The 25,551-nt window shown below is 25.1% G+C and overlaps 5 protein-coding genes across 5 annotated transcripts; 1 reads left to right on the plus strand and 4 right to left on the minus strand.

The window, feature by feature from the left end:
- Positions 1-10,441: 10,441 nt before the first annotated feature.
- LOC128962211 (uncharacterized) lies at positions 10,442-13,805 on the minus strand. The gene is made up of 8 exons (XM_054308566.1): positions 13,343-13,805; positions 12,715-12,935; positions 12,506-12,653; positions 12,352-12,435; positions 11,825-12,279; positions 11,580-11,775; positions 11,045-11,494; positions 10,442-10,961 (listed from the first exon to the last, which is right to left on the minus strand). Exons 1-8 carry the CDS (start codon positions 13,803-13,805, stop codon positions 10,477-10,479), a joined length of 2,502 nt encoding a protein of 833 aa, XP_054164541.1. The 3' UTR covers positions 10,442-10,476.
- A 694-nt stretch (positions 13,806-14,499) lies between these two features.
- Positions 14,500-15,942, minus strand: LOC128962226 (protein dopey homolog PFC0245c-like). Its single transcript, XM_054308586.1, has 2 exons — positions 14,888-15,942; positions 14,500-14,825 (listed from the first exon to the last, which is right to left on the minus strand). Exons 1-2 carry the CDS (start codon positions 15,615-15,617, stop codon positions 14,572-14,574), a joined length of 984 nt encoding a protein of 327 aa, XP_054164561.1. The 5' UTR covers positions 15,618-15,942; the 3' UTR covers positions 14,500-14,571.
- A 61-nt stretch (positions 15,943-16,003) lies between these two features.
- On the minus strand, positions 16,004-16,831 carry LOC128962934 (60S ribosomal protein L12-like). Its single transcript, XM_054309364.1, has 3 exons — positions 16,635-16,831; positions 16,233-16,574; positions 16,004-16,175 (listed from the first exon to the last, which is right to left on the minus strand). Exons 1-3 carry the CDS (start codon positions 16,669-16,671, stop codon positions 16,057-16,059), a joined length of 498 nt encoding a protein of 165 aa, XP_054165339.1. The 5' UTR covers positions 16,672-16,831; the 3' UTR covers positions 16,004-16,056.
- A 114-nt stretch (positions 16,832-16,945) lies between these two features.
- On the plus strand, positions 16,946-17,735 carry LOC128962299 (phosphopantothenoylcysteine decarboxylase-like). The gene is made up of 2 exons (XM_054308671.1): positions 16,946-17,026; positions 17,085-17,735. Exon 2 carries the CDS (start codon positions 17,110-17,112, stop codon positions 17,686-17,688), a length of 579 nt encoding a protein of 192 aa, XP_054164646.1. The 5' UTR covers positions 16,946-17,026; positions 17,085-17,109; the 3' UTR covers positions 17,689-17,735.
- Positions 17,736-17,959: 224 nt separating this feature from the next.
- LOC128962278 (tRNA-specific adenosine deaminase 1-like) lies at positions 17,960-24,870 on the minus strand. The gene is made up of 3 exons (XM_054308643.1): positions 24,602-24,870; positions 23,813-24,523; positions 17,960-18,266 (listed from the first exon to the last, which is right to left on the minus strand). Exons 1-3 carry the CDS (start codon positions 24,663-24,665, stop codon positions 17,998-18,000), a joined length of 1,044 nt encoding a protein of 347 aa, XP_054164618.1. The 5' UTR covers positions 24,666-24,870; the 3' UTR covers positions 17,960-17,997.
- Between the last annotated feature and the right edge of the window lie 681 nt (positions 24,871-25,551).

The raw sequence follows: 25,551 nt of genomic DNA on the forward strand, positions 1-25,551 counted from the left end.
GACAAGACTTACGATTCCGTTTTTTTATATTATATGATTATTTTTTTTTGAAATTATCCATTTGTTTTATATTTATATAAATTATTTGTTTTAGTCATTGAATATCAAACAATCAGTCAATTTTAAGCCCTTAAAGCGTTTAATTTTTAATGAAATAAATTTCGTGTGAAAATGATTTTAAAAACAGATTTCAATCATAAAAAATTTAAAAAAACAGATATTCAAATATATATAACATAATTTAACAAATGCGTTGATTTCATTATAAATTAAATGGTTTTTAATTTATGCGACAAAACTGCCTGTATTTTACAGCTAACAAAACCATTAAAATAAAATTAATATAATATTTTTGAAATATATTTAAGCGCTCTGTTTGTTATCTCAATGTTTTGCTACTCTTTTGAGGTCAAAGAGTCGTCAAAATGTTTTATCTCTATTCCTTTTCTTCTGAAAATTTTAAATAATATTATAATTAATTGAAACGACCCCTAATTTATTTGATTTATAGCAAAATCATTGACTAAATTATTAAAATTAACAATAAATTTTTATAAAACTTAATACATTTTTCAATACACTGTATTAAAATCATGTAAATGGTTGATTTATAAATTATAATATTATTATTGTTATTAAAAATTGTTATTGTTATATATTTATTTTATAATTAATTATAATTACCATAAAAGGGTTATCTATTAATATCGATAAAATTATTGAATAAAAATGTTTACACCACTCATAAGCTAAAGCGTGTAATACTAAATAGTTAACTAAAATTAACACTTATTTAAATATTTTATTAACGCTAATATAATTTTTGTGAATTTATAATAATCACATAATTTAGAAATTAGAATAAAACATAAACTATATTATTATAAATTAGTCTTTAATATTGTTTTGCTGACTTAGTTTGCAATTTGTGCTAAATGTAGGTTTTGTTTATAATATATTTTATATAATTAATTCATTATAATTATGAGACATAAATAATATATATTATATAATATGAGCTTAAAATCGCTTACTTAAGTATAGTTCAGCTAAGAAGTCTGTGTAAAAGATGGGGACATTCACTTACGGACGTCTATTAAAAAATAAAGAACATTCTCTTTTTAATTTTAAAAAATTAATTATTGATTAAATAATTAAACATTTATAGGTAAGAGTATTACTGTAATTCAAGAAAATGGTGATTGTATGAGAAACATATGTTTTTCAGTCATCTAATTTGATATCAAAGCATTTTTCATTTATAAACAAATTTTACATTTTTTACAAATCTTAAAGAATAATAAATAATAAAATAGTTTTATTGATCTATTTAATACAATAGTACATTGCTTATTAAGATACATAATATGTTACAATTATTATTGAATTACGATAATTTATGAAAAGACAATTTGATATTTATTAGTCTACAAAGTTGTAGTACAAACCATTTATCTATTATTAAATATTAAAAAATTTTAGAAAAATAATATAATAATATAATCTAAGCTTTAATTTTATAATAATTTAATTTTACTTATGTTTTTTAATTATTTTAATAACTTAAAATGTCTATGAAAACAAACGGGGTTTAATTAAATGTAAAATTGGGTAAAATAAAAAATTATGGATTTATGGGGAAAGAGGGATAAAAAAAATCTTAATAAATCTGGACGTCTTAACTGAATAACATTTTACTTAAAATTATAATAATTTTTCAGCTTTTGATCATCAAGTAATAAATGTAAATTATAAATTATAATTGATCACTTTCAAATTTATGTATGTAACAATAAATTAATTGATTTTAAATTTTATTTATTTAATTATGTTTAACAACTTTCGTATATAATAATTTTATTAATTAATTAATTTTTAAATTTAAATAATGCATCTACTTAATCAATTAGTTTGTTGATAACTTACTATTTTTTAAAAATACTTCAAATAATTATTAAAACATAACTTTCTCACAAAATTATATTATATTAATATTTTTAAAAATGCATATTTTTATATACTATAGTATTTTATCAAATATTTAAATATTTACTATGAATCATTGTCTATGATTCATAAAATATTAATAATATTTTTATTTATTTTAGTTTAAATAATAATCAATTATTTTTTATCACAATTGATTATAATACGTAATGACTTATTAATTGACTAAGATTTTTAAAAGCTATGTTTACAGATATTTAATTTAACACTATTTAAATGGTAAAATTGTCTAAAAGTTGTCGATGTTATTGTTTATAGTAAATATAAGTGTAAAAATTAGTGTATTATATTGTATATTGGTATTAAATGTGATTGATTTGTGATCAAAAAATCTAATTTAATATTTTACAGCAAAATATCAAAAATTGCATTTAATTTTCTCAATTATATAATTTATAAAAAAGATATTCAAGAATAAATTTAATAGTCATTACAATTATTGAAAATAAAGATTATTTTTTATTGGAAAACCAAATGTAAGAAATTAAATATATTATACTGTATATATATATATATATGTGTGTGTGTAAAACATTATAACGTATGATATTCACATTAAATATATTATAATTTTCATATTATTGTTATTAAAATTTTTATCAAATGTAACAAAAAAGCGCAAACACACACATAAAAAGCAAACATATATAATGTTTGGGGTAATAATTGTTTGGCATTTATTAATGTTGTATTCAGTATTCACTATATATTGAATATATAGCAGATGTGTTTAATAAATGTGAAGTCAAATAATAATTTATGTTTAAAACAATTTGGTATTTCGTGACGAATCTCCGTGTAGTCTCTGACGAGATGATGGATTGCTAACAAATGCAGGTGTGAGCCATAAACAGACAGTCCTATCCCTATCCCTATCCCTATCAGTAACTATTCACTACCTATTGTGCCTTACGATCACTACTACGCTCTGTTGTCTATACATATATGAGATTAATTCAATGACTTTGTATCACTTGTATCAATATATTGTTTGTATTTTAAAATTTGTTTATAAAATGACTGAATTTACACATCAAGAGCCCAAAACAGACTATTATCTAACCTTTCAAAATGTATCATAAATTAAATTAAAATTATGGTATCTTTTCAGATATGCTTTTCTCCATAATCTACACCTGGTTTTTATTATTTCTAAATTAAAGAGTTATTATTTTATCAAAATAATAATGATAATAAATAATACAATATTGTTTACAGTATTTTATTTATAAATTTGATTTTTATGACCAAAAATAAATAAACTCAATAAATATATATATGTTTAACTAAGATTTGTGTAATATATTTTTTTGTTTTTCATATTACTTTACATGAAAAACTAAATTTAAATTATAATTAACGTTAAGATTGCAAATATTAAGAAAACATGATTTTATGAATTTATGAATCATTAACTCAAAAGTTTCTTTTAGTTTCAAATAATATATTAATCACTGTATTTGTATTTATTTGCCTTAAGTATAATCATTAGTTACATATATATATATATAAGTTATATATAGTTATAAATATTTTTGAATTCCATTCATGATTACAGATAAAGGTTTTTAAATTTTTTATTTATGAATAAACACTTTTTTTAAATATTTAATAAATTTTTTTAAAGTTGAACATTAGTTTTGTGATTAAATCATTTAAGACATATATCATTCAAATAACTAATCATTTGATGAATCTTTGTATTTAAATGTTCTAAATGTCTATTTTTGTTTAATGATAAGTCAATTGAATTACAATTTTATGTTTGAAATTATTTTTTGTGTTAATTTTAATTTCATAGCAAATCAATTTAAATACAAATCAATTAAATTAATGAAAAATAAGTCATGCTTTTCAGTAGAACACATATACCATATATGCAATAAATATTTATATTAAATACAGAAAAATGCAATGAAAATTGTTTAATAGGGCGCCAACTTATTTAAATTTAGGCACAATATATCTACAAATTATTTATCATCAATAAAATCTGATAAATAGATAAAATTGCTCACATTATATGACAATTTAATATATTCAATTTTTTATAGCCTCAATGTATGTCCTAATTTATACATATTCTGCAATTATTATTTGCTTTTATTAAAATTAATACATCAAAAGTATTAATATCGGTTATAATTTTCAATTTTGTTATTATTTTTCCTTAAATTAAATTAATATATAACTTTTCAATAAATAAAACTTTATTAAATTAGACAAATAGATACGTAATAAATATAGATAAATTAAGCTAGATTATTTTTAGTTTATATTGTGAGTAATAGCGATTTAAAATAATTTTTAATTTTGATTATTATAATTTCAATAATATTCAAAATAGTGTTTATAGTAATAAAAATGATAAAAATAGATTTGTCAAAAAAGATGAGATACTTCTCCTCTAAATATACTAATAATGTTTTCAAAAATCTCATTTTACAAATAAAATACATTCACTAATGTTTAGTGAAATCATTTATGTGATATCATGTGATTTATAAAACATATATAAATTTATATACTATATTATATAACATATGAGAGAGAGAGAGAGAGAGAGAGAGAGAGAGAGAGAGAGAGAGAGAGAGAGAGAGGATAAATGGGTAAAATGTTAGGACTTGTTTGTGCTAAAGCAGACATTCAGTATATACTGTATAATAATATACTTTTTATTATGATATAACTTTTATGGATAACTAGTGTCAGGTACGCGCCTGACATCTAATATTGAAATATTTATAACTAAAAAAATAGAGAGAAGTTTGTATGATATTTGTTTGGTTTGTGTGTCGGTATAAATGAGATCCGAAATAAGACCTTAAAAAAGTTATAATATATTTTATATGATGTCTACTGAAATATATTTGTTATGATTTTTAGGTTGTTTTTTATGTGTTTATGCTTTTTAGAGTTTAACAGGCACTACATGTCCTCACCAATGACTTTTCTATAACTAGCCATATGTTTGTAAAACTTCATATTTTTAAGGTATAAATAATGATTATGATCTCAGTGTCCATTTGCGTAGACTTTATGGAGGTTTACAACCACTTTATTACTTGAAAAATAGCACTTTTATGTGAGTATACACATACATAGTGTGTGAAATATATATATATGATATACAGTAAATATAATATATATACTACATATACAGAATATATGCTAATATTAGCAGTGAAAACATTGGACGACACTTTGAACATCATAGCTGACCCCATCCATAAAATTGAAACCAAAAAAAATTCTAATGTTTTAATATATTTAATATTTTTACACTATAGTATATATATACCATTTATACTATATATATATATCAATATATAACATTTTATATAATTTTATAATGTTGTTGTCAACTCACAGAAAACATATAGGATGTTAAGTGACAAATATAGTTAGTATACTGTATATTATATATCAATATGTAGTTCAGTTTATACTACAGTTATTTTTTAACAAAGTTATTGCACATAAATTTTTTTATAATATATATATATATATATTAAAGTATAAATCAAATAATATTGTTTTATTTTTGATATAAATTTTATGTAAAACTCATATTTGATGTTTTGTTGGAAACAAAGTATTGTAAATGAGTTGAATATTACTTATTTATTTGGACATAAATTAGCGCTTTATATACATAAGTGTATATAAGTTTATGGCATTAATTATCTGATAAAATATATGTAAAACAGTTTTCTATAATAAAACTTATAGTTGTATTAACTTTTATTTTACTTTAGGCTCGTTTAAAGCATGATTATATATATGATGGCTATTATGATTATTGTATATAAGTTATATAATTTATATATTTTTATATAACGTTTTCTCTATTAATATTATTAGACGTTCATAATTCAAATGCGATCGCACTGGTAGTGAAAGTGCCAATATATCGTTAGTTGTGCCATAGCTCAGGCAATATAATCGTAAATGTAATGGCAATAACCACAAATCAAGTGTCTCTTTCACTATACAAGAGTTGATTCGTGCATTTGAGACGTCAAGCATTTGAGTTACAGGATTGATGGCTGAGCTGAGACTGACTGATCATACCATCACATATATCCACATCCATTTGTTAGGCTCATTAAAACACATACACATAAATTGTCAAATGCTTATTGCATACTACAGGGTTGCTCAGCAACACATCTGAATATGTCATATCAAAGTGTGGATGAGATGTGATCCACACCACCATCACCAACACCATCACCATCACCATCACCAACACCAACACCAACACCATCACCAACACCAACACTACTCATATATTAAAGTATCTATTTTACAGCTTTGCAAACATATGAAAAAGTTTTAATGTAAACCATTCTCTCTCTCCTTTTCCCTCTTTCTCTCTCTCTTTCATTTTTACTTTGAAATATTTACAGTTCAGTCATACATAGAGTGTATGTCTCATCCAAAGTCTCAATTTCTTCATAATGTTTACTAACTTTATGGCCGAATTGGGTTTAGTTTTTATTCAATGATTTATTTTGTCTTTTTATAGTTAGAGTCACCAAAGTTTTGAATTTTATTTGCCGACTAAGCTTTTATAGGGACTGTCGTAACATTCACTTTAATGGCTACTCTATTCATCACAAAATGGTATAAACTTTAAGTCTAACAGTGCTGTGATTGTAAAGACATTTGAAGACATTGAAGAATGAGACCAAATAGCAGGTCGTTAAGTCTTAACACACAAAAGTATACGAAAAATATTATTTGTGTAAATCCTGGCACACAATGTACCAAATGATGGCATCCGTCAAGTTGTCACTCATGATGACGCTCTCTCTCTCTCTCTCTCTCTCACCCACTCTTGGATCGATATGATTGCAAGTGAACACATACCCCAAGCACTGTATGGGTAGATCCAAAACATCATAGTATTGAAAAAACTACAAACATTAAAATTATTTGACTATTGAATATTATTTATGAAGTTTATACAGTATTGTAAATTTGATTACTTTGTATTCATTTAATCTCAAAATATTGTTATAAAAATGTTATGCCAGTCTTTTCGTAAGTTTTCATTTAAGACACATAAATATACTAAAAATTAAATATTTATAATTTAACAACGGTTTGTGATAAATTACTAAAAATATATTTATATTATATTAATTTGTAACATTACTTTTGTAATTTAATTATTAACTAAGTTAGAGAGAAGTGTGCATTTTTATTCTTTATAATTATTTTTATTTTTAGCCCACATTTACTGCAATCAAAGTAATTGAAAATATATTCAACAATTAAAGAAACAGAAAATAATTTACATTTTAATTTATTTATAATTTGAAAATCATTCATAACATTAGTTGTATTAATACAATTCTATTTGTTTTTCACAACTACAATGTTTAGGTGCAATGTTATAATATAAATATATATATATATATGATATACCAAACCATTAGTTAGACTATTCTCTATAATAAATAAAAATAAGTTATATATACTTATAAACAGAAAGAATAAGAGAGTCATAGACTGGTGTCACAAATCAAGACTATCACTGAATTATTAGACTGACTCTGGCTTTCCTTTTCATATATATAAAGATTAAAGTGTTGTCATTGCCTCATATGAAGCCATCATTATTATCGTCATCTTTTGTGATGTGATGAACGCATCATAACTATGACAGCACTGAAAGTGCAGACATTGCATACAAATTAGCAAATTTAGACAATTTCTTCACATTTACTGTTCAATAGATTTATATCTATTCAAACCTTATACAGGATTTTTCTTCACTATATTTTAATAATATATTATATTTAATATATACTTTTCATTGTTTTATTGCAATTGTCTAACTTATACTAAATATAGAAATAAAATACAATATCATACTTAATATAAGTTTTTATTTATAACAATAAAAACAATTAATTTTAATTTTAGTCATCAAAATAAATAATGATTTAATTATAAATTCAAACTAAATTATTAGTTGATTTAATTTTAAAAATTGTATAATTTAATGTCAATAAATTGAGATATTGTAGATAAAGTGAAATACTCATTAAAATTGTGCAAACATTTTAAATTACTAAATATTAATGTTTTGCTGAAACACACAATTTAAACACATTTACAGTATAGTGTAATAGTAAATGTGCAAAAAACAAAACAAGTTTTTAAATTTTGTTATTGTGGTCTTAATATATTTATCAATACCGCAAAAAATATATATAACAAATTTAGATTAAAATTATATTATAATAAATAAAATAGAAATATTGGTTTAATATTATTACAAACTACTGAAAGAAGTCATATCTGAATTTGTTAGGTTTGTTTGACTATCGGTTTTTAAAAAATATTTTATAATTTGAATTAAAGATGAAAATATAGAGTAGGAATTTCTAAAATACAACTATTAAAATTGAGCAAGTTGATATTCATTATATTATATATGATTTATAAATTTAATGTTGAATATTATAATACAATATTTGAGAAAACTAAAATAAAATATTATTTAAATAACGAAAATAAATACTATTTAAGTTTTGAGTATTAATATATTAACTATGTGGTTAAATGTTAATTAAATGTGGTTTAAGAGTAGTCAATAAAAACAATAATTAATATAATATTAGTCAAATCAATAATAATTAATTTTTTCATTCAAATTTAATATAAAATTTACTTAAGTATTTAGATCTTTATATACTATATAAATAATATAAATAAAAAATATTATATTTGTTTGAGTTATTATTTTTGTAATTTGTACTTATAATAATTAATATGATTATTGGTACAAACAAATTATTTGTTGATTTGTATTTTTAATTAGCTTATAGATACCGGTAATTTTATTTAATGTGTAGTATAATGTTAATGATTATTAAAAATTTAAATGAGTAATTTTAAAAGTAATTGTATTATTGTTTTAAATAAAAAAAATAAATTATGATAATTTAGATTTTTATTAAAATTATTTTATTATCGACTTATCATTTTTTGTAACTTTAGGTAATTGATTTTCATGGCATTAATTTATGCCAATTAGATATATTTAACTCTTTATAAAAAGACTGTAAGTTTAAACTAAATATAAAAAATAAAATAAGTAAATTAATAAACATTATTTTAATCAATTATTATTTTAACACTTTGAGCAAATGATATTAAAAAACTAAATTTTGTATAAAATCTATTATAGTTTATATGTTTATATCTAATGACTTTACATTAAGGGTTAATTGAAATTTGTCTAATAAGCAACATTGCTGTTAGTATTTTAATATTATCATATTAAATTAATTTAATAATAATTTAATATATATACTTATACTGTATATATTTATTTATATACAATTTATACATTATATATATATTGTAGATTCAATATCGAGAATAATAAAATAAACAAAATGTATATAATTTAGTCGATTGACATTTGAAATTATCATTTAAGGTAACTGTTGAATGGGTAGTCAAGCAATTTAGTTTAGTCTAAAAGTAATCCCATAATAGTATGCGATTGCATTGCAAAGGCATTTCATTTCATTTCATTTCATAGGTCTGACCTAAGAGTGATGGCTTGTGTAAAGAAGTCGAGTAAATATGTGTTTGTTTGGTCTCCCAGTGGAACAATACAACGGCAAACATTCATTTTGGGGAAAGTCATCATTTAGTACAACATATCCAACACTTCCAACACATCTAACATATCAATACTTTTTACGGATCAGTTTAGATGACTGTTTTGTTTTTTAGAGAAAATCATTGGTTTGGCATCAGTTCATTCCGACTGATTGAAAGACATAGAGAAAGAGGAGAGTATGACATCAAATGAAAGCATTATTTGTAACAAATGATATGTCTTTAAAGTAAATTGAAGGCTTGAGTTTGACTTTTTTGATGAACAACTAACTTATTTTATCGATCCTATAAATGACTCTTTTGTTTGCCACTAGATTTTTAATCAATTCAACTAAAATTTTATATAATATTGAAATACAAACTATTTAACAGTTCTTAACCAAATTTATAATAAATTCTGATGAATAATATTTTTAAAATTTAAATATAATTAAATCGATAATTTACATAATAAAATAATATAAAGACTTTAAATGACTTTAAAAAATTGTGTTAAAAATAACAAATTATAAAAATGTATACTACAGTATATTAGAAATATTAATATTCTGGTAATTAAAAAAATTAAATAATTTAGGTACTCATTAAATATATACACCAAATAATAATCGATATTTAATTCACAAATTGGTCCATAAAAACAATAACAATGATTTTGGAAGTAAAATAGATACAGAATTGCATTTTATAAAATACCAAACATTTATCATAAAATTTTTAAAAATTGTTTTGCATTGATAGATACCACAAAATATAAACATTAATCTGTTTATCAATACAATTGTTAATTTGCATTTAGTTTTGTTTTTGATAATTATTTTATTGTTTCTTAAAGTCGACGCTCACATCATTAACATTGACCACACAATCACCATCTTTACCCATATATGATGGCCACCATTGATTAGTAAACTCTTTAATAGCGCCTAATTTGTTGTCTTTTTGATCGGATATACATTTAAGATTAACTCGAAATAATGTCAATTCTCCCATATCTTTAACCAACTCATTAGCCAATAGGTTACTGGATTGTGGTAAAGGTTGTGTTTGATGGTCATCCATATGAGCGCACATATCTTTAACAGTTTGTTGATAGGCGTCGTGATCGTAACCCATTCGCTTAAAATATGAATCACTTGATTCCAGTCTTTGTCTACTCTCTTCTCTTGGATCCATATATTTGGCGACACATTCTTCGACTTTTTCTGACATTAACCGTACATTTTTTGCCGGTGGAAACCAAAAGGTAGCAAATATATAATCTATTGTTTTTGTATCTCCGCTTAAAGGAGGGGCTAATGTACCTAAAGTAATATAATTCATATAAAGATTGTCATATAAACTGTATATCAGATAAATATAAATATTATTAAAAAATATAGAAAACCTGTTGAAATCACCCGTTGAATGCCTTCGCCGTCGTGAACGCCAACATGTCTTTTAAATCTTCGTCTTGTTTTAAAAATATTGTCAAAATTATTAGGTCGGGTGTCGTAATTTTGGTCAGATATTCTGTCTGAATAAGACTGACGTTTGTATGGTTGATATTCTTGATAGGGTTGATAGGGTTGGTAGGGCTGGTAGGGCTGCTGTTGATAATTATAATTGTCTTGAACTGGTTTTGTCTGATCATAAAAATCGTTTGACAAAAACATATTGTTTTGAAGCCAATTATATCCGATGGCTGAATAATTGACGGCATTTATTATTGGATAATCTCTAGAGTCATAGATAATGGATGTATTAGTTGGACTTAAAGCTTTCAATTGTGTGAAAAGTGTTGCATTGAATCGCAATTTACAAAAGTCAGCCCTTGAATTGTCGTGAATTGTTGTGCCTTTTAATACAAACATAACATTCATAAATATGTTATAATACCCGTATATATATATATATGTATAATAAATATAATGGACACACACCGGGAGCTATTTTAAATGCCTGAGCGCTTGAATTTTGAGTAGTGTTTTGGTTTAATTCACAGGAAGAATACCAAAACATGAAGAAATCGTTAGTACTTTTTGTCGATACAGTGATTGGTGACGATTGCGTCCCAATTAGCATATCTATTGGTTGTTTCAACAATTGCTTACCATTTCTTCCATCCAATATTGTAAACTAAATATTATATAATTTTAGTATTAATATACTGTATATTATTACATACCTGAGCCGAGTAATAGACAGGAAATCCCGGTCCAAATTGATAAATGACTGCAAAGTCAGGTGTTGTGTCATTGTTGAAGTAACCGACAGCTGGTGTACTGTATGTTTCAGATCCGATAAAGACTGTTCTCCACAACTCCTTAAACTCTAGTCCATCAAAAGCAATGACAGTCGAGTTAAACAAAGTCATAACAATGTCTAAGACATCATCATTATTGATATCAATGAGCGCCGGCGGAACCATAACTCCTTTACAACAGTCTCTGAATATAACTCGTGAATTCTCCATACGTTTGTTCAGTAGATCTTCAAATGAAATGGCATAAAAAGAGCCGGCGTGTGTCTCACCTCCCGTTCCATATAATATTAATAGAGTATTATCGGGATGGACTAGTAGTTGAGGGGAATAATAACTTTCTGAACGATCGGGAACTAAACTCCACGACAATATAGCGCCTATAATATTAAAATCAATTGAATTTTTTTATTTTCAATTCCTATAATTAAAAATTTATTTGAATATCAAACCAGTTTTGGCAGACATGACAAGCAATCGGCCGGGAATTCGTGTTCTTTCGGTAGGTTTTCTCAGTGGATCCCCTCCATGGATGACTATTATTGACAATATTTTTGAAATTATTATTTATTTTCAAATAAAAATCACTTCTTTTAAAGTGCTTACCAACAATATCTGGTACTCCGTCTGCATCTACATCTCGAGGAACATACAGAGGAGTATAAAAGTTTGATGTTTCGACAATAGGTTCGCCTATATTAGCATTTATAGACCAAATGACATCACCAGTCGCACCATTGATTGCATATAATGTCTAAAATAAATATATCATTTTTATAGAAATATCATTTTAATTACAATTTCCTTAAACTAACAGCCATTCGTCCGCCAAGAATACAATCCTTAACTGTATCGCCATTGATATCTTCATTACAATTACTGGCAAATAGTTCATGTGGTATATAGCGTGTCCATAAAGATTCACCATTTCGTCCATCGATGGCCATAACACCTCCACCACATCCAGATGTAGAAGATTTTGTTTGATTGAAGTATATTTGACATGAAATATAATTATAAGATGAAGCGTCTAAACCTAATGGGTTTAAAACAAATATTTTCATTGCAATTATTAGGCAAATAACTGTCAAAAATTGTGCTAAAAAGCTGTTATCTCAAGTAATTTATTTATTTTATAATCAGTCAACTCATCAAAATAGAGTTGTCATTAATTATTCAATTTTTTTTGTGTTTAATTTCTATTAATATTTGTGAAAATATTGTTTATATAATATTCCGTACATTTGATTGCTTAGTAATAATTAGAATATTCTTAATTGTCAGCAAATTCTTGAGATAAATATTGCGACAAATCATAAAAAACAAAAGTTAATTACAACTCTATAATTATCAATAAATTATAAACATTTATTATATTTATATTTTTAAACCTAATAATTATCAATTAAAGAAATTTAGTATATATTTATATAAATCACATACCGGTTCCAAATGGGACAATAATATCAAGAATGGTGTCATTATTGATATCAACAAGTCTTAGAGCAGATTCAATAGTAAGCATTGGAAACGTCTTATTCCAGACCAGAGTTGTGGCCAATCGATCACAACTGGATTTACTTAATATTATTGATTCGTATGTCGAGTATAACGAAGCTCTCAATCGATATAAATAAAGCAAAACAACAATTATTACTAAAATAGTTGAACAGAATTTACAATATCTTTTGAGTAAAAATCGTTTGCGTCGTCGAGGTTTAAAAATCTTGATTTTGCCAATTGATAGAGCATTGAGACCATCGATGGCAACTGATTCACTCTCAATCAATGGCTTCTGATGTTCATCTCTACCGATATACTCTTCCTCTTCGTCTTCACCACTATTCTCCTCAAAACTATTACTCTTTTCAAGCAAAACCTGTGGATCATTATTATCAATCGCCATAGTTTTATGAATCAATTTAAGTTTTTTTTAAATTATTTAATTTATTTTATTATTGAGTAAATTTTCATTTTTCATTTGACTTATTATTGCTTCTCTGAAAAACATATATATATATATATATATATATATATATATATACTGTACTGTATATATATTTATAGACTTTATGAGCAAAATATTAATTAATATAAAACATTATTTAGACATTTTCAGATTATCACTGAATTAAACCAATTTTTACTTAAAATAGCCGCCGAATACTATATAATCTTTTTATTTGAAATGTTTTACTATTATTTTCTTATAATAGATGAAAATAAATTTAAAACCACAAATATATAATATATTATGTTGTAAAAGATAATTTTAATGTTACTATAAATAACATATGGATAACAATAACTATAAGCAAAACATTTATTATATATAAACTGATAATAAATGTCTCAAAAGGATAACCAAATCCAACACATAATTGAGACTCAAATGGTATGAAACGATCGATACAATGGTTGTGCTATATGTTAGCGGAGGGAGTGATTAAATGCTTGATTTACATATTTGTCATTTCTTTACCAAATATAAGTTACAAAAACAATGTACAATACATTATGTTATATTTAAATTAAATTATAAATCAATGTAATTATATGTAGTAATATTTAAAGTATATACTAATAATAATAAATTAATAATAATAATAATAATAATAATAATTTCCAAAAATTTACAAAACGGTATAAAAAATCAATAATTTTATAGAAATCTAAACACTAGACATCCTCTTGTTTTGTGTTTGACATACGAGTCGATCGAGTTCTTGTGCATCGTATCCGATGAGTGACTTGAGGTCACAGACAAACTTATAGACAAACCTTTTTCCGTGGACTTTGGCTATCATATCTCCGTCGTAATAATACCTGAGCGCACGCGACAACTTCTCATAGTTCATCGTCGGTTTATTCTTGCGGAGACCCCATAGCTGTGCCACTACTTCAGGATTATTCAGTTTGAATTCACCTGAAATTGAAAAAACCCATTAATTTGATATTATAATGATTTACTTTAGCTGTTTTGCAAACCTTCACTTCCAATCCATTGAATACAATCTCTGTGATCGGCGTCTGTTAACAGTTCCAGTAAAAACTGCCACAACTGAATTTGTCCATTATTTCCGGACCGATTACCAGGCGATGGGATTCCTTGTCCCTCATTGTTGTGATTGTTTTTAATGCCACCAATGAGTCGCTTCGGTTGAAGAAATTGCTTGTTTTGTTGTGATGACTGACTTTGTGTTGAGTTTAGATTACTATTATTAGACAAATTGAATCCATTGTTTCCACTATTGTTTGAATGACTGCTGGAATTGGTCACTGATTTGGAAGTATCGGGTGGCTTAAGAATGTCCAAAATGTTGACCCGTTTATAGTCGGGATCAAAGGCCAGCTTAATGTTAATGAGTCGGGTCTGTTGTTTAGCGCCTTCGACTAAATTACACTGAGATATAATGGATTTGTCATTTTCAAGGCGCATGTCTTGTAAATAGAAGTCATAGCCATCGATGTCTTCGACTTCAATCTTGTTTTGTTTGAGACAATCCTTAACGCGTTCACAACTGGCCTCCAGTTCGATGCCCTCAATGGTAATGACGCCCTCAGTGTCTTCATCGTCTTCGTCATCGTCGTCATCATCTTCATCATCATTAAGCAGTTCCTCGTCCAACATGTCTTCATCCAAGGGCTCCATTTTCGGCAATTTATTGGTCATTAAGTCTGCGGCTAAAGACTGTCTGTCGACAACACGTTTTGACATAATTTCATTTATTGATGATTTCTATTACATTCACACTTAGATTGTCTACAAATTTCAGTCAATAACTGTACGAATGCTTTGACACTAATAACAGTCAATCACTGGTTGTTATCGTTTGTGACAATCAATGAGTAAATAGTGTCCAATCATTGGCCAGATATAGACATACGAGATATGACTGGTCACTACCTATCGTACCAATTGATGGTCAGTCACCACAACTTGTACTTCAAATCATCACAAATTGCAACAGAGATTACACCTAATTTCTGGAGAAGTGTTCGTCAGTAATAACGTCGAGTTTATTACAACTCATGAGTGCATCAAATGATAGCAAAAGTATTAAATTACGGTAAGAATTGATTAATAAATTCAAGTCATTATTAGTTCAAAACATTAATTTTATTCAATTTTATTATTAAGTCAATCAATGGTCACATCATTCGTCGGGAACGTCGATCTCTTTATTCTTAATTTTTTCGATGATATCTCGAGGATGTGATCCATCAATAGTACATCCGACACTCGAAGCTGTGCCTAAGATCTCCTTAACAGTGCCTAAAATTAAACAATTAGTAAATACTTAAAAATCAATACCAGATGTCAAACACTAACCCTCAAGTTTTCTGGCCATACTTCTTGGCCTCATTTGACGGGCAATACCGAGGATTTCATCGAAAGTCAAGTTTCCGTTGTGCTTCACGTGCTTTACTTTCTTTCGATCTCTCGGCGGCTCTTTAAGAGCCTTAATGAGTAGCGATGCGGCCGACGGTACGACAGAGATGGCCGCCTGTCTGTTCTGAATTGTTAACTTTACCGTAATTTTGAGACCCTTCCAGTCGGCGGTGGCCTTAGCGATGTCATCGCCGACCTTTTTGGGTGACAAACCTAAGGGACCGATCTTTGGAGCCAATGATGAAGTGGCGCCCACTTCGCCGCCGACGGCTCTCAAGTAGACTGCGATTAAAGGTTTGCATTATATTAGTTGTCCACTAATTTGCGGTCAAATATTAATACCGATTTTAATTTCTGACGGATCAAACTTTGGTGGCATTTTGTGGTGTGGATGAGCTTATATAGTGCCCGACCAATCAATCAATCAATTAATTAATAATAATTTAGATCAAAGATTCACCACAAATGTACTCAAGAGTCACACGTTTTGTGTCTAAGGATTGATAGGATTCAGGAAAAGGAAGAAATAATCAGTTATTTCGTTATTTATGAATCAAATAAGTCTTACGTATTATATGAATGACTTTGTCGTCAATAATATTAGAAAATAATTACATTTTTATGTTATTTTCATTGCATTTGAATTCACTATTAAATTGTATTTTAATATCAATTAGTCATAAATGAGACCATAGTTTGCATCAATTGTTTTGATATTAATTTCAAACCATTAAGTCATACATTATATAGCATTTGATTTGATTAATAAATTAATTATCAATTGATTTACAGATAATGACATTTAAATTGACACTAAATGTCGGATCAAATTAACATTCTTGTGATGGTCTGTGGATCAGTTGCTGCCATTAAGACACCCATTCTATTGGATCAATTGAATCGGTTATCAGATTTGTATAAAGATCGGCAAATAGAGGTCCGATTGGTGACCACTGAACACGCCATTCATTTCTATAATTTTACTGAAATTAGTGGTCACTATAAAGTGTATAAAGATAGTGATGAGTGGACACAATGGACACAAATGGGTGATGAAGTGCTTCACATTGAACTGCGAAAGTGGGCCACTATTGGACTCATAGCTCCCATCGATGCCAACACTTTGGCCAAAATATCAGTCGGTATTTGTGATAATCTTTTGACTTCAATAGTTAGGGCCTGGGATTTGAACAAACCTTTAATATTTTGTCCCGCAATGAATGTCCATATGTGGACACATCCCACCACTGATTCATCATTGAAAACATTGCTGTCTTTTGGTTACAAACAGGTCGGACCCATCTCTAAGAGACTGGCCTGCGGTGACATCGGTATGGGTGCTATGGCTGAAGTGTCCACTATTGTTGAATATGTCCAACAAATGTTTTATTTGTGATATTTTCAAAAATCATATTTCAATTAAATAGTAATATATATATATATATATATATGTTTCCGTAATTTTAAGAATTTTATTTAATTACCGGTATTTAGTTTACTAAAGGAATACTTAAATTATATTGTAGTTGAAAGAGGACACCAGTTATACCATTACCTAAGTTTTATTTTTTATTAAATTTAATAGCAATTTTCAAACAAAGATACAGTGTATCTTTTTTAAAAATTATTATAAATGTTTTATTTTTTTTTAAATAAAATAATTTGTATATTGATTATGCTTTAAAATTCAGGTTTGTTTTGTAGTCTATGTGTAAATCACGTGTATGTCATTACTTGAACTGGTATTTAATGATTGAACAGAAGGCCAGTCACCAAAAAGCTTACATTTTTTAAGTTCAATCCATTGATTATTATACTCTTCAGTCAATTTGTCATTTAGTTCACAACTTAAGAGTCCAATGTCTCGATGAATACAAGAATCACATATTAATGGCTTATTTCTTGACCTATTCTTAACAATAACTCCCAATTTGTGGCCTTCCGTTAAAACTTCGGTAACTTTGTGTCCATCACCTAATTTATACATATTTGTTTTTTATTAAATTTAAATTATAATAATATTTCAAAATTACAATTTTGTCATATATTAATTGATCTACATTTGCAATTGGTTAACTTATATGGTAATATTGATTTTAATTTAGATATCATAAAAGTTCTGTTTAATATAATTTTTACAAATTATGATTTAAATTAATGATTAATATTTTAAAACTATGCTAATTAGTTTATAAGTTATACAAGTATATAAAAAGGTAATTATATAATCAAAAGTAAAATCTTTATAAAGATATGCTTTAAATTTATGTAATATATAGAAAAGTTAACATTTAATATAATTAATTATAATTTCAAACACCAGAAACTATTAAAAAAATGACTAATGAAATAAAGTTTTAAAGTACATTAAAGTGTATTAATAGTATACCAATAGCATTGGTTACTATATTGTAACTAAACATTAAAATTATTGTCTCGTTTATAATTTAGATTTTATAGATAACAAAACTAATGATTTAAATGTCAAAGTTTATTAATTATATAAAACTAATATTTAATATAATTAAAAAAAAGTTTAAATTGTTTTATTTTAGACCAAATATAAAATTGAAATCTTGAAAGATTTAAATAAACAGTTGAATGTCATCCAAATTAGTGATCTTTTATTTTTTTTATAAGAATTAGGAAACTGCAAAACAAACGTTTTAAATAACAATAATACAGTACAATATTTGTTATAATATGCTAATAATAGTTAAATAAATAGTTTAACTTTATAATTTAAATACTAAATTGTTATTTAATCAGAAAACTAGTTAAATATATCATTTTTAAATATTTTACAATCTTTTAAAAATAGATTTTTCAAATATGTTTTCTTATGATAAATGATATCTTTGATAATTTTGAGTAATTCTCTTTCATGAGTGCTTTTAAATTAATTTATTTTTATGATAAATACATTTTTAAATTAAATAATTAATTTTAAACATAACACCGCAATGATTCAAATTAAGGGTCATTCGCATCGAAATTGATTATAAATTAAAATATCGTATGTTTTTATCATTTTTTATAAACAAAATTTATTTTCTGATAATGCTTAGTGTTATACTTGTGTTAAATATAATTGTTTTATTCATAGATTTTAAAGTAAAAATTACATAACACACCTAATACTGTATATTTAAATTGATTTTGTCATAATTTATTTAAAACTTTATAATTCTTAAATATTCAGATATTATAATATCAAATAGTTTTATAACAAAAACTTAGTCGTCAAGAGAGCTATATATTAAAAGCCGACTAAAATTTTTAAAATTTAAATCTCACATAAATGCCTAATAAATATCTACACCCACTTTATCTATATTGCAAACCTCTCATAATAACCCCCATTCATATTTTATTTGTTTGCACATCCATTATAATCTTATAATAAATGTTCATATAATTGTAAGTTTTTTAATTATTTTGTAGTCAAATGAGACAGACAAACATTTTTTTTAAAATTATCAATAGATGTAATAAAAAAGTTTCAAAAATAACAAAACTGTTTATTTGAATATATGAATAACAAATGTATAAGAAATTGAATAACATAATAATAAAAATGAAATGATATTAAATAAAAAAGACTAATAAGACAAACAAAATTAAATTTTATGAGAGGTTTGATTTACAAACCATTACAGACCTTGAGATGACAACTACAAGATATTTAGGGTTAAGTGTCTGATTGGCTTATCATATGTGTCAATGAGAAACATGAAAACACATTTCCATCAGACCTTGTCATCACTGATCATTGATTCCTCATTTCTCATATATTACAAACTCTTTACAATTGTAGTCATATATATATATATATACTTAAATTATATACAAAATATATACTGTATATAATATATATTTATATCATTACTTTAACATTATATTAAATACAGTAAAATTATGCTCACAAATATCGAGCACTTGAATAATCAAATTAAATTGACAAATATTTTGGGAAACTACTTGAAGCCATTATCAACAAATATTTTCTCAAATTTTAATATTTAAAGTAAAACAAATCAAAACTAAGAATTTTATTGAACAATATTTTATAAAAACAATATTTATTTACTAAAATTTTTGTCTATCAATTAATTAAATCTCATCATATGATTCATACATATCTGAAGTTAAAATTTAATAATAATAACTTAAAAATACAAACAGCATATGATTTGTCAACAATATCAACAAAGTTAATAACACGAGTAACTGTAGTCTAAATGATATATTTTGTAATAATTAACGTAATATACTATTTTAAATAACCTTTGTATTTTAAAATTGACTTTTATAATTTATAAAAATTATCATCAAAAACAAGTAAATAAACCTACATTTGTAATTTGAGATATTAAAATTATATGAAAACTTTTAAATGTATTTAATAATATGATAAATCTAAAAATAATAATATAATGTTTTGATAGATTTAATAGATTGATAAATAGGGGACAACGAGACGATAATAAATATCACGTACTCTTCACGTGAAATACACTCAATGAGCTTATGGTCAGAGATTGCAGACAATTGTCTTAATACTCATGAAATATATATATATATATCTAAATGTTGTAAAAATTGTATAAACATTGAAAATGTAATCATTATTTTTTTATAATATTTCAAAAGAGACGATAATTTTTTTCAATTGAAGGTTCTCTCTATTATTAAAAACATTAATTTTTGTATAAATTTATAATTTTTACTAAGATTTAATTTCCTCTTTTGAGTGAACTATAGATAAAAATAAAATTTTTGATTTAAAAGTAAATATTTAGAATAATATAAACTAAATTTATTAATGCTCTTAACATTTTGCAATACCTTTTTCATAGTAATCATCAAAACAAAACTATCCATTATATGGGAGATAAAAACTTCTTAATTCAAAACATATACAATATATTGAGATACATATACATTACTTTTAAGATTATATGTCATTTAAGTGTGCAAATTATTAAACAAACTTAAAATTAAGATTATTTATATGAAAAAATAAAAGTGTATAATAATAATAAAATTTTTAATTAATAGTTATTTATAAATAATTCTTATATAAGAATTTAACACAGAATTCTAAATAACATTTAATGTAATTCTGTTTTGTATTTATTGATATCATTGTATTCATTGATCGTAATGTTTATGTTATCGTATTGTGTACTAAATAAGCCTTCAGATGATATAATACTTAAATAATATTTCAAGTCTAGTCACTATAAATATACTTAAATAAAATTAGTTCTGTATATGCATTGCGTAAGTCAATACTAGTTATTATATACAGTAGTACAAGATATAAATAACTATAAATATATATATAAATAAAATGTAAATATGAATAGTTTAATGTTAAGGTATCATCAAATAAAAATGCATTGCATTGATGTTGGATTAGCTAATATTATATATTTGAAATTTATAATTAAATTTTCATTTAACTAAAATTGTTATTACTACAGTATAAATATTGTAATTATTTTTAAGTTTACATTAATTATCAATAATGTTCATTAAATGCCGGTTAGTTGTGGTAAATACTAGAATTAAAACAAACTATAATAACCATTAAGTATTGTGAGAGTAGAAACATTGAAATGCATGCATTTAACACATGATATTTAAGTTTATTTTAGATTTGTTATTCAATATAACCTGTTTTGTCAACTGTTAACCATTGCTGCGAAAGAAAGTGTGATTGTGTGGGGAATGGGATCCAAATAGGATGGATGGGGTAATCAAACAATTAATTTACAATATATTCTAGTTATAACTTGTAAGATGACACCACTTTGTCAAACAAGTTTTATTCATATTTTTATTTGCTGTCTCTATAAGTATTAAGTCGTTATAAAAATTGAAGTAAAATAAAGTGAATTTAATGAAAATTCCTTTCATGTCAACTGATTTGACCCTAAGTTCAATAAAATGTTTCTCAAATGCCATTTAAATCCTGAAATACAGTTTCTTTTAAGTCTCTTTGTTAGCAATACTTTATAGTATTAGAAATATTTTTATGACAAACTTTAAAAGTTTTATAATGCAAATTTTATAAATGCTTTTATTTAATTTAAAACTTTAAAAAATACAAAATTTTACTAACACCAATCCTATTATTTGACTACTTTAATATATTTTTAGATAGTATCAAAAACGACATTTCATGTGAATTAGCATAATGTATAAACTACTATAAAATAATATAATTAAACCTATAAATTATTATACTAATAGACAATATATAAGACAACTAAATTTGTCTGGACAATATTAATCATAAATAATTTTTTAAATCTACAATCTTTAGATAACATTATTAAATATTTAATGAGATAACTTTGGTGAATAAAAAATTATTTTAATTTCAGATTTATTTCCAATTAAACTAAATAAAAAAATTACATGATAAAAATATAATCACTATAAATTACATTAATTACTCTATATGTGTAATAAAGAGATAACATTTAGAGGTAGATTTAGTATAATATGCTAATATTTATCTAAACATAATTTTTAAAAATTAATGTACTTGAATTTTTGCTATGTGTCAATATATATTTACTATCGATATATATATATAAACAATAAATAAATTTAATTTATAAAATTCGAGGTCTATAGCTATTTAATATAATATTATTAATATTGTAGTATTCAATACTACTATATTAAATGTGCAAACGTCTAACTGCATTAAAATACACTAATTTAATGGTCGCAGACATTTGATTGAAACCTATAAAATAAAATTTGATTTCATTATTATGACTATCATTGACTAATAATAATAATAAATTATTAAAAGTAGATTAAAGCAAAATTTTAAAATAAATTGTGTTTAAACTTTATTCAATTTCACAAACTTATTTAAATCTATAATTTCTATTAACAATTTATTTTTAGTTTAAAATTTAATCTATTGTATTAGTAAATAACTTTTACTAAAGTAATAATACGTAATAATAATAATAGTGTCACTTATCAAAAATTAATATTTACAACATTATAGTTATCGATTATACTTTATTTATCACACAATAATCAATAAAAATAAAATAATTAAAATTGTAAAATAAATACTAATGTTTATAAATTAAAATTTATCATTGATTCAATTCAATGATAAATTTGAATTTTATATAAAATATTCTATTATAAGTTATTATAAAGTCTTAATAAAATTTATCATTTGATTGCACAATAGGCAGATATAATTAGAAAAAATAAAAACAAAAATAATTTAATATTTATTACAAGATTAGATGATAGTATTACAGTATATTGTGTTGTGAAACTAGTTATCGAGATATTAAAAATAAATATATGAATTTAATTACTGATTCATTAAAATTCAATGACATTTGTAGTCAATTTATTTTTAATAAAATAGTGAAATTATATAATTATAAATCTACTGTAATTATACTGTATTTATCAATAGTACAATACATTAATTAATTTATACTATGAATATATAATTAGTTAAATACCTGTTAACCACATGACTAGTGATGTAGACGTCGCGTATTTTGCATCTGATTTGATGAAACACTCGTATCTAAAATCGTGACAAAACTTTATTTTCGGTAAATAATTCATTTGAAAGCCATTATAAACGGTACAAATATCGGTCATTGATAACATGTTTGTCAACATTTGTTGATCATATTCACCGGATTGACCACAATTGCCAATCACTATATTGTTTATATAGAAAGGACGTCCAGTCAAAGCAATCAATGCCTTCCCCTGAAGTCCTAAGCGAATCCATTTTGCAATTTTCTTGAGACACGTCGCTCTATAACAGGTCACACCTCTGCCAGGCTTTCGGCAAACATCTGACAAATGTCTGTTACTTTTGGATGAGTTCGCCTCCAAATCAGGATCTCCTTTCCATCGCTGAAGTGAACCACAGGGAAGTTGACTCACAAACAAAGTTATAGTTTGAATATCGTCTAAATTGTGACCACTTTGTAACCGGCAAATCAAATACCGTTTGAATGCCCTTTTCAGTAGTGACTCGGCGTGATTGTCGACAATCAGGTCATCACTGGATGACTCATTTGATGCAAAACATTTGGTGCCAGTCGTGAGGGCCACAACTTTGGTATCAATTGAATCATTTGTATGGTTCTTAACATTGCAAACAATGGTCGCCAATACTGTATATTCACTCTTCGGCTTTGGTTTTCCTGATTTTCCTAAAAATCAATATCTTTTTAGATATCCTTTTGTTACAGCAATTTAAGTACCAATCAATTGATATTATCAATGGATACCTAATTTGGTAAAACAATGGTAAGAGATATCACCGATTTGTTTGTCTTCGTATAAATCACACATTGTATGAGTCAATCAATTAAGATTAATGAAGACTATGTGATCATTAATGGCTAAAGTGGTCAAAACAGTCATAATATCATCACATTATCACCGGTTAGATGCTATCAATGATAACAACAAAATCATAACACATATGAAACACATGTTTTGCATCAATGCTTGAAATGACAGACAGATTGTGCGCAAAACAATGCATTCAATGCAATCATTTAAACATTTTTTTGCCGACAATAATACAGTTATATATTTGTCGGTCTATTAATACTTTACATACATTGCAGTAATTGTATGTTATTTTCTATTACATTGTGCTCTATGTTTGTCTAATGCAATGTTGTACTTAAAAAACTTTTCAATTGATTTCAATTTTATAAATAACTTGATTTTTCAAAATTAAATTCATGAAATATAATGCTAACAATTTCAAGCAATATTATTGAAGTGAAGTTATGCTTAGAGACTGCAAAAATTATATATAAAATGTTGAATGAGAGCCAAAAAAGTGATGCTATAGTAAACTATGGATAGAGTCTATGTTATCATAGAGTGTGGTCTCAGTTGTGAGATATATATAGCAATACTTCGTACGACTGATTAATAGTATTTCGTAATCAGATTCTTGCCATACATGCTATCACTAGCACTGGTAGTACAGCATAGGGATAGACATACAGTCATATGTAGTGTGAGTGCGCACAGCATTCCGGTTCTACATATATTCCGAATGGTTTTTCAATGTGAGACACGACACATACCAGTGCTGACTGTGCTGTTATTGCCATACATTTTCAGTCAATGTTAACCACTATTTAAAAAACAAGTGAGAAGTTGGGGTCAGGACTTGACTTTTAATAATATAGTGTATATAAAATAAATATATATATAT

The sequence above is a fragment of the Oppia nitens genome, unplaced genomic scaffold (assembly GCF_028296485.1).
Source record: "Oppia nitens isolate AA-2021 unplaced genomic scaffold, nextdenovo-longstitch-racon4-pilon3 scaffold6_pilon_pilon_pilon, whole genome shotgun sequence".
In the NCBI taxonomy this organism is placed as follows: Eukaryota; Metazoa; Arthropoda; class Arachnida; order Sarcoptiformes; family Oppiidae; genus Oppia; species Oppia nitens.